The sequence below is a fragment of the Scyliorhinus canicula genome, chromosome 11 (assembly GCF_902713615.1).
Source record: "Scyliorhinus canicula chromosome 11, sScyCan1.1, whole genome shotgun sequence".
NCBI lineage: Eukaryota > Metazoa > Chordata > Chondrichthyes > Carcharhiniformes > Scyliorhinidae > Scyliorhinus > Scyliorhinus canicula.
This window is the reverse complement of record NC_052156.1, coordinates 109,199,249-109,209,954: the sequence shown is the minus strand read 5'-3', so window position 1 is coordinate 109,209,954 and position 10,706 is coordinate 109,199,249. Positions and strand designations below refer to the sequence as shown.

Below are 10,706 nucleotides of genomic sequence, written 5' to 3'. Positions count from 1 at the left end.
CTTTCATCAATATTCAGAACTTAATACTGGTTAGAGAGTGATATGCGCTCAGGGGCCTTGCACAATATTTGCCTGTTAAGCGGTCATCCATTCCCTCAATCCCAGCATATTCTTAAACTGCAGGGTTACAACATTTATGAATGTGTTATCCTCAACCTCATGCATGCACCACAGTGATGTAATCTGCTGTTCGAGCTTCCAAATCTGGAGCTCAAGCTGCTGTGGCTGACAACACTTCCTGCACATATGGTTAACCAGAACGCAGGAAATGCCCTGGAGTTCCCATGCGGAACAAGGTGCGTATTCCAGAGGGTCGGAACTGCCCTGCCAATCTTCTATTAGTCGGTAAAATGTACTACTTAAAAACTATTTATCAGTTACTCAGTTCTTCTGTTGTCACTTAATGTAGGGAAGTTAATTGGTAAAAGTCAAGTAATATTATTAATAATAAAAATCGTTCGAGGAATTTTGAAAGTTCCAAGCCAATTTATTGCAAGGTACTTTGAGGTTTTTTTCACTCTCATTCAAGAGTTACAACATTCTCTGGCCTGTGGTCAATACTACTCAAAGAGAAAATGAGACACAATCAAAAAACATTTTTCACTCACAGCTGTTTCACAAAAGATCACAGAAGGTGGTGCTGGAGCAATTTATTTAGAAGCTGAATCTGGGTTCCTGGTTTACATTGTATTATTCACATGCCAAATGTTTTTGGTACATTACTTTGATTTAACAACTATACAAGCAGGAAAGACTCAATTTCAGATTCAGCTTACTGCAGCAGACCAAATAGAATTCAGAAGTTCTGAACATTTAACATTCTTTCATAATGTGATAAATGTATCCACCAGCACAGTACCCATTGAGGTTGAGTTAAATAAACAAATTGGACCACTTCCATTGATTAAAAAAAAGAAACCATTTATAAATATTCATAAAATATTTATTTCCCAATGGAGTTAAGGGAACAATTTTCTTTCATGCTATTACTTGTTTGTTACAACCTGCAAACTACTGCAACAGTGAATTTTGTTGTCATGCACTTAAGTGTGCAAAGCAAGTGAATTGTTGAAACCCTTACAAATTAAGTGCTCTGTACATTCAAGTCTTCAATTATGCACTAAATTTGAACAACCACAATCAAATGTCCTCCTATATGCACTCTGGTTCTGCAATTTAACAAGTTGCAGATTAAGAACATTTTAAATGCTTTCATCTTCTTACAGTTCCACCGTGAGAATTATAAAAATACCATCTTTTTTGATTTGTAGAATTTACAGTACCATTTACTGGGTGTGGTAACTACAAATGTGATTAGGTACTTTATTCCTAAGCCCTCCAACATTTTCTAATTTTAACAATCTTCGTGAAACTGACAATTTCCTGAATAAAAGAAAACTTGTGGCTCATTACATTAAAACATCTATAAAGGATGTACATATAGATAAAAGCTAAAACTCAGGCAGACTGGCACTCCCATGTTGATATAGCATTTTGATCATGGCACTTCTAGTTTTCACTTCAGGCTAGTTTTTAAATTTACAAAGAACAGGACTTGCAAATGAACATCCAGTTTTACAGGTCAGCATTGGCTTAAAATATACTTTAGTACCATTTTGAATTTTAATACCCTTCTTTCTATTTGGTCTTTTAGTATTAAACAGTACATTTCTTGAAAAGACATCTTCAACAGAAATAAACTGAATGGTTTTTATTTGTGCCATTCTTACGGAATATCTTCTAAATGATTTCTACACATCGAGCAAAAGCTCTTCTCTCGTCTAATGCTCCAGATCGTAAAAGGACAAGCAAAGTAAATTCCTCGGTAGCTGAATCTTTGACAAGGTGACCACTATTTGTCCATGACTATCACAAGTCTACAGATCGAGGACAACAGAGACCATTTACATACTGTGTAATGCAGCGCGGCAGTTACGTACACATATCCATACAGAGGATTATGGCCAATGAGGATGAAAATACAAATCGATTGTCTTCCATCATTCCGAGAAGTACATGCACCAACAGCAGCAATCAATCTGTACCAGTTTCATGTGACTACGTCTCCACTCCCATTTCCTATCTGTAAGCCACTTGTCTGTGGCTGAGAAGGTGCAGACTCCACATCAGCATCTCTAAAAAGGTTCACGGCATCGCCACTTACATTGATGAGGCACTGTGCCTAAAGAGAGACAGTAAAGTAACCATTACGAGCAAAATATGGAATGTTCATACAACATTGTCAAATAATCAATCTTCTTCCAAATGACAGAACTTCAAAACTGTATTTTTAAAAATCTTTATATAAAAGTCAATGACAAATATCGCAGATCACCAAAAGCAGCAGTCTCTGTGTTGCTGTCTCTGGAATTGCCACTATAAACCTAGAGTTCTGTCTCTTCATTTGATGTTCTTAAAATCAACATGCTTGACCATAGGACTAGGTGACGATCATTCAGCACCTTGGGCATGTTCCGCCATTCAATTGGATCATGGTTAAGTGGCACCTTAACCCCATCCACTTACCTTGGTTCCATAACCCTCAATACTCATGCTCAATATAAATCTATCAATCTCGATTCTTAAACTTTTAATTGACCTCAACAGCTTTTTGGGCAAGAGAGTTCCAGATTTCCTCTACCTTTTGTGGCCTAGTTCTCATTTTAAAGTTATGCCTACTTGTTTTGGGCTCTTGCACCAGAGGAAATAGGGTAAATAAGAGAGGAAGCAGCAAATCCTTTAATCATCTTAACACTTCAATTAGATCACCCTTTAATCTTCTATATTCCAGGGAATGCAATCCTGGTCTAGCAAACCTATTTTCATAATTTAACCCCTTTAGCCCTGATATCATTCAGATGTATCTGCAATGGACTCCTGCCAAGGTCAATATATACTTCCTGACATGCAGTATCCTGGACTGAATGCAGTATTCCAACAGTGTCCCTAACCAGAGCTCTGTACAGTGTTAACATAATTGACACCCCTTTGGAGATGAAGACCAATATTTAATTAGCCTTTTAAATTATTTTTGTCCCTCTCCACTCAGTGATTTCTATAATTAGGATTCCAAAATCTCTGCTTCTCCAAAGTTTTGAGCTTTTGGCCATTCAGAAAATACTCTCTATCTTTCAATTTATTGGGGATGAATTTCTGAGTGTTTGGTCCCCTGTCTGAACATCTCATGTGGCATGGTGCCAATTTTTGTCCAACAATGAAGCACCTGGGGATGTTTTGATATAATAAAGGCACTATATAAATGAAAATTGTTACTGATGTTATAGTGAAATACTGCATAATAGTATCTGATACTAATGCAAACTATCATCCCACCGTCAACCTCCCTTTCTCTAAGTACCTGACTGTGTTGTTGCTTCCCAAATCCATTCCTATCTTTTCCAGAACTCCATGTTTAAATCCCTACGATCAGGCTTCTGCCCTGCCACAGTATTGAAACAGCGTTTACTAAAGTCATAAATGACATCCAAAGCAACAATGACAAAAGCCAACTTTTTCTTCTTGTCCACGATGTCCTCCCAGCAGCCTTACAAATAGCTGACCATACCATCCTCTGCTCCCACTTGGTTCTATTCCTATCTCTGTAACCATAGCCACAGAATTGCTTGCAAATGGCTTCTCTCCTCCAGCTCCTGCACCATTATGTCTGGTGTCCTCCATGCATCTCCCCTTGGTGGCCAATATTTCACACCTATATGCTGTCCATCAACATCATCCAAAGATAGAGCTTTGGTATGCACATGTACACTGACAACTATTATGAGCCAGGGTTGAGAGAACACCAAAGTATATCATGGAATTCACCTGACCCACAACTTTGAATAGATTTTGGTTATGGGGAACACAAGGGCCCACTTTACAGGTGTAATGCAACAGAGATCTAGACGTATTTTTAAACAAAAACAATGTTTATTCTATGAATCCAGTTAACATTTATAAACTCACAGTAAACAATTTGCCAACTACCAATCCTGATAACCTCCCCAAAATATACAGTACTCTATAGATAACCCTTAATAACTTTCCAAACAACATCCATAAGTCAAAAAAACCCTTTTAACAAAGACAGTAGGTTTGCATTCCTTACAGAAACAGGCATTACTTTGAAATCATCAAGTGATCTGGAGTTTTTCTTTAGATTGCAGAGAGATCAATACACACATCTGCTTGGTTTGAATGCAGTTCTCCAACTGAAAGCGAAACTAAACACAAAGCCAAAACAGCTCCCAGCTCAAAGCGAAAGTAAAAAGCAGAGCAGAGCTCAGCTGCATCCACACAATGACATCACTGCAGCCAATTAAGACAAACATTTCTTAAAGTGACAGTCACATGATACAATATCCAGCCCTACCTCACCGCCACCTCTCTCCACTCCTCCACAGTTGCTAAACTATCAGACTGCTTCTCTGACTTCCAGTACTGGATAACGGAAATTTCCACCAATCAAATGTTGACAAACCTGAAGGCATTGTTTTTGCGACCTGCTCCAAACTCCGTTCCCTAGTTACTGTCCCTATCCCTCCCCTTGGCAGTTATGTGAGATAGTATGTACACAATTCTTGGTGTCATATCTGATCCTGACTTTAGCTTCTGTCCTCTTATTTATGCCATCACTAAGACTGCATATTTCCACACTCAGTAACATCACCAAACCTCACCATTTACAGCTGAAACCTTCATTCATGCCTTTGTTACCTCGAGTCCTGACCGATCTAATGCACACCTGGCTGGTCTTCCATTGTCTACTGCCATGTATTTGAGGTCATCCAAAGCTCTGCTGCCCGTGTCTTAATTTGCAGAAAATCCTATTCCCCTTTTACCTGTGTGCTCACTGACCTCCATTGGCATAAACAACATGTTGATTTTAAAATTCTTATCCTGGTTTCCAAATTCCTCTATTTTTAAAAAAATTAGAGTACCCAATTCATTTTTTCCAATTAAGGGGCAATTTAGTGTGGCCAATCCACCTACCCTGCACATTTTTGAGTTGTGGGGGCGAAGCCCACGCAGACACGGGGAGAATGTGCAAAATCCACATGGACAGTGACCCAGAGCCGGGATCGAACCTGGGACCTCGGTGCCGTGTGGCTGCTGTGGTAATCACTTGCGCCACCCTGCTGTCCTGCCAAATCCCTCTATGGCCTTGACCCTTCCTAGGTCTGTAATCTCCTCCAGCCCGGCAAACTGTCTGTGCACTTCTAATTCTGACCCCTTGTGCAACCCAATTTTAATTGCACCACCATTGATTGCCATGCTTCAGCTGCCCAGGCCCAAGTTTTGGAATTGTCACCCTACCTCTCCCGCCTCAACCTCAGTTTCCTCTCTTCAAACTTTGCTTAAAACCAACCTCTTTGACAAAACCTTTGGTCATCTGACATCTCCTTATGTGGCTCAGAGATATACTTCAGGCTTTTTCAAACCTTTCTGGACATGGAACCCTTTTGATCTCTCAAGGGCACTGAAGGGAACCCCAAACATATCTTTTGTGAAACAGAATGTAGAAAACAAATAAACAGAAGTCTTTTGTAACTATATGCATGCAATTATCATTTAAAACATTATTTTATTGAAGAGTACTTAAGTCTGACCCCATTCATCACTCCTCCACACCCCCCCCCCCCCCCCCACGGCAATCTCTCTCCATGGCCTTCTACTCTTAAAATCCTCCCTCCAGTACCCTCTTCATCCACCCCCTCCCCCCGCCATCCCTAAGGCCCTCTCTCACCCTACCCACCATGGTCCATTCTGCCATCTACCCACTCCACCATCAGTTTCCTGTTCCGCCGTCCTCTAGGCCTATGACCCGTCCCTGCTTTGGACTTTTAATGCTCACTTTAGCACTTTTCTGGCTCGTCCAATTAGAGGCTGTCTTCTCAGTGCACTGCCTGCTGATAGGCTTACTGGTGCACCTATAAGGAGCCAACGCAGGGTGAAAACCATCTCTGATTGGAGAAGCTGAATGACAGCCTGTTGTCAAATTTTGAGCAATTGCTCCTGTGGAAGCCTCCCATCGAACCGAGTTTGGAAAACGCTGCTTTATTTTATGTGAAGCGCCTTGACACATTTCATTACGTCACGAGTCATTACCTAAACAAATTGTTGCTGTTGTTACATATCAGATAGGCCATTAGATTGGCCTATGGTACAAGACTCTAATTTATTAAAATAACGTCACATTAATTCCATTTTTTTCTTGATTTGGTCGTAACTACAATTCAAGCATGAGAAATGGATAATGGACTGATGAGTGCTATTCTCCACTCCAAAACTGCTCAGAAGAAATAAAAAAATGGAATTAGGTTGAAATCCTTTAAAGATAAATTGGCATCCAGGATGGTGGAACGGAAGGGTCATGAAGCACATTGGGGGTAGGTTTTTGAAGGGCATTCTCCTAGTCTCTCTGTAGCTTTGAGCTTTGGCAGAAATCCTCTACAACAGGGGTGGGCAAACTACGGCCCGCCAAAGGTATTTCTGCGGCCCACCAAGTCATTAAAAAAAAAAAAAAAAAAAAAAAATTTAAAAATTTTTTTTTTTTTTTTTTTTTTTTAAGGTTAATGGGGGGGGGGGGGGGGGGGGGGCTGTTGGGTTACTTACTGGTATAGGGTGGATACGTTGACTTGAGTAGGGTGATCATTGCTCGGCACAACGTCGAGGGCCGAAGGGCCTGTTCTGTGCTGTACTGTTCTATGTTCTATATGAGGCGCCCAGAATCATAACCGGATGAAGTAATTATTTTACTTAATATACTATGCGGCCCTTTGTGAATTGTGAATTTCTGAATGTGGCCCTTGCACGGAAAAGTTTGCCCACCCCTGCTCTACAACAATGAATAGCTGTTCTTGGGGTGGGCGGTGTGGGGGGTGGGTGAGTCTGAGCAGTATTTGTTTATCCTGAATACGCAAATACTGTCATGATTTGATTTAATTTATCGCATTTCATAATTCTTCGGGAAACAAGTTGAATATTCCTATAAAACGGATCAGTAATATTTCAAACTCAAGTACAGACCTGATTTTTGTTGGCATTTTCCATAAACACACACTGTTTCATTATGTAAGACACGACCGCATTCCCTCCCAAGGCAGCGACATGGGCACGCACAATAGCGAACACTTCAGCGATGAATGCATGAAGGAATCCGCTAACTCCTCCCTCCTGCACAAAATAGAGCAATTTTAAAATTAAAATGTTTCTGTCTCTACCCTCAGTTTCATTTAACGTGTAATGCAACAGTTCCGCACTCAGTAAGACAACTCACTGCCCAAAGTTATCCGGTTCATTCTTTCTTTCAAATGGGTATTTGTAAAAATGGGAATGAGATTTTAAGTGAGGTTCCAGGGTTTAAAAGGAGTGCAATACTGCACTCTTCAAACATGTCCATTCTTTTAAAAACACATTTCATGCTTCTCCAGAGTAAAACGTCTTCCATATTCACAATAATGAAGCTGCACAAATTCTATCTCAATTTGCGTGTCCTACTTTTGTCCATTCTGTAAATTTGTTGGATGCCCAATTGAAACATCGTTACCCTGGTTATATACTTTTTGGTTGTTCTCCATCACTGAAAAAGTTGCAGCCAACTCCTATTGCACAATTGGGTGCTCTTAGATATGGCTGTAGCTCAGTGGTAGCTTTGAGTCAGGAGGTGTGGGTTCAGGTTCCAGTCTGAGATAAAGAACTAGGCTAACAAACACGGCATTATTATTGAAGGAGTGCTGCACTGTCAGAGCTGTTTATCCTATTGGGTGAGATATTAGCCTGAGACTTCATCTGGCTTTTTGGGTGGATGCACCAACAACAATTTGTATTTATATAACTTCTTTAACATAATACAACATCCTAAGGGACTTCATATGAGTATTATGAAATTAAAAAAAAAACATATTAAAGAAGATGTAGGTTTTAAAGGCCATCTTAAAGGAACAGAGGAGGCGAGCTAGAGAGGTTTAGGGAAGGAATTCCAGAATTTAAGGTTTTGGCAGCTAAAGAAAGGCATGACCAATAAAGGAGCAATTAAAATTGGGGATGGTCAAGAGGCCAAAATTGTAGGAGCATAAATATCCTGGGTGGGCAGTGGGCTGGTGAAGATAATAGAAATAAGGAGGGCAAGGCCGTGGTGGGATTTGAAAGCAAGCATGAGAATTCTAAAACCAAGATGCCGCTTAATCTGGATGTGGTGAAGGTCAAAGAGCACACAACAATTCAAAGTATGTTTAGGCTGATACCTATCCCTCAACCAACATTACAAATGATCATCATCTGGCTGTTAGCACATTGCTGGTTGTGGGAGCTTACTGTTCATAAGGTAGCTGTCATGCTTCCTATATTGAAACATGTGAATACACTTGAATAAAACACTTCATTGGTTCTAAAGCACACTGGGACATCCTGCATTCATCAAGCCTCCCATGGATGCAAAGTGAAATGCTGCCCGCTTTTTTAACAATGCGCACTCACCCCAACTTTAATGGAATACCCAAAATAACTAGTGGGTGGCACGACCAAATATTGCTAAATTTGATGTGTTTGTGAATTTTTTCGACCACCACTACTTGGAGCTAGATTTAATTCTCAATCTTATTTCATGTTGGTCAACATGGTCTGAGCTGGATTTAAACACACATCCCAAAGTAAAAGGTTAGTGTCATTCAGGCCCTCTCCAAATGATGTTGAAAAAAAAGATAAGGCTCCCTTTATTGTAATCTTGCATGCGTTCCACTTTAACCAGCAAGAAAGCGTTGAGATGACATAATACAAACAGACCCATCATTCAACGCAACTGTCCACAATTTATGATTACAATCTATTTTTTGCTTTTGTAAATGCATAAAATAATCAAAAAGATTAATAAATAGCCCACACGTAGCAGCTCTTGAGATTGGAAGATGTTTTAAACTTCTAGACTTTGGGCAGACATTCATGTGGGCCACAGGTTTGTGGCTCTTGTGTTCCATGGTCCCTAACCTCATTCATGCCTCGCAGAGAAGGAGGCAGAAGCAAATTAAGAATTATCCTGAACCACAAAGAGAAAAGGCTGGAAAGACTCAAAACAGATGTGGCAGCAGCTGTGGAAAGAGGAACAGAGTAAATATTTCGAGTCCATTAACCTTTCTACAGTCCTGTAGAAGGGTCGTTTAAAACTGTAACTTTAACTCTGTTTGTCTTACAATAGATACTGCCAGACTTGTTGAGTTGAGCCAACATATTATTATTTTAAATTTCCAGCATTCACAATATTTTGCTGTTAATTTCCAGAACTTGTTGATATATTTTATATAACGTGTAATATATGTTAATTACCTCAGGATACTGTAAAGTACTTCACTTGCAATTAAGTTGCTTTGAAGTGTAGTTGCTGCTGTAATGTATGCTGCAAATGAGTCAGTTTGCACATAATAAGCTCCCTCAACAGCAGCGACATAAATGACCACATAATCTATTTTAACCATCACTGGTTAAAAGGTAAATGTTGGCAAATCCATGTGAAAGAGCAGACAGAGAGTTCAATGGCTCATCTGAAACTTGGTACCTCTGACAGTGCAGTACTTCCACAATACTGCAGAGGTGTCAGTACAGATTACGTAATGAGCCTTGAACCTGCAGCCTTTTCACTCAGAGAGCTACCATGTCCAAGTCACTCTTACCACAGTTTCTAGGTAGAAAAACTTCTTAAAAGCAGGAGTGTTACTCTCAACTTGAATAAGTTATTCAAAAAGTCATCTGTCACATGGGAATGAATTTGAAGGAGGATCAGGTTGGCTCAGTCAGTAGAATTCACAAAACCCAAGGTTAGGGATTAGTTAATATAGGCAAATAATAAGCCATTCAATCTTGTGCAGGATCGTAGAACCAGAGGCCATGACCTGCACCTGAAGACTAAATCCAAACTACTTTTTAAATTACTTTTTCTGAGTTACAAAGCCAGAGCTCAGAGTGTGGACGGGGACAAACCCCTAATCCAGCTCTTTGCCTGCTCCAAAAATCAATTCAAATTCAAATTGAATCCAATTCATGGTCCCCACAAGAGACAGGCCAGATCTTAGCCAAAAGGCCGAGCAGATACTACACCTGATCTTACCTAAAAGGCCGAGAAGCGATGATTAAATACAAAATTAATCGATGGAAATCATGCTTCAGTGGTCGAATTACGAAAGGGATGCCTTCTGGAATCAGTTAGCATTGACTCATTCAAATACAAAAATTTTTTTTCAAGAAGCATTATGGAATACAATATTTGAGATTATGACATAGGTTAGTGTAGCATGCTCGGGAGGGAAAGGGTGACCGTTGACCCTGGCTCCCAAAGCTTTTCACCACAGAGGCTATCCTCATGTCAGGGCTGTCTAGGTCTGATGTATTTGAGGAAATTATTTAAGGAAAAATGTAGTGGCACTGGAAGCAGTTCAGAGCAGATTCACTAGATTGATTCCAGAGATGAGGGACTGGATTCTCCGCCCCACCACATTTCTGTTTCACCCCGCTGGCGGGATGCTCCGTTACGCCATCTGGTCAATGGAGTTTCCCATTGTGGGGTAGCCCCATGCCGTCAGGAAACTCCCGGGCTGCCGGCAAAATGGAGCATCACGCCGGCGGAGAATTCAGCCCGGGGGGGGGGGGGGGTTGTTGGGGGGAGAGATTGAACAGTTTAGGCCTATACTCTTTTGAGTTCAGAAGAATGGAGGGGAAGA

At 40.5% G+C, this 10,706-nt stretch overlaps 1 protein-coding gene and 1 pseudogene across 20 annotated transcripts in view; both read right to left on the bottom strand.

The window, feature by feature from the left end:
• Positions 1 to 594: 594 nt before the first annotated feature.
• The window catches only part of c2cd5 (C2 calcium dependent domain containing 5), a 141,422-nt gene continuing 131,310 nt past the window's right edge, over positions 595 to 10,706 (bottom strand). For 14 of the 20 annotated variants that reach the window (XM_038811056.1, XM_038811044.1, XM_038811048.1 and 11 more), the window contains 2 exons: positions 7,027 to 7,173; positions 595 to 2,182 (listed from right to left, as the gene is read on the bottom strand). In XM_038811056.1, the coding sequence (XP_038666984.1) occupies positions 2,051 to 2,182; positions 7,027 to 7,173 (279 nt within the window). In that variant the 3' untranslated portion in view covers positions 595 to 2,050. The remainder of the gene's footprint in view (positions 2,183 to 7,026; positions 7,174 to 10,706) is intronic. The other 6 variants (XM_038811050.1, XM_038811053.1, XM_038811043.1 and 3 more) reach the window with 1 other exon arrangement.
• LOC119974049 lies at positions 9,913 to 10,116 on the bottom strand (annotated as a pseudogene).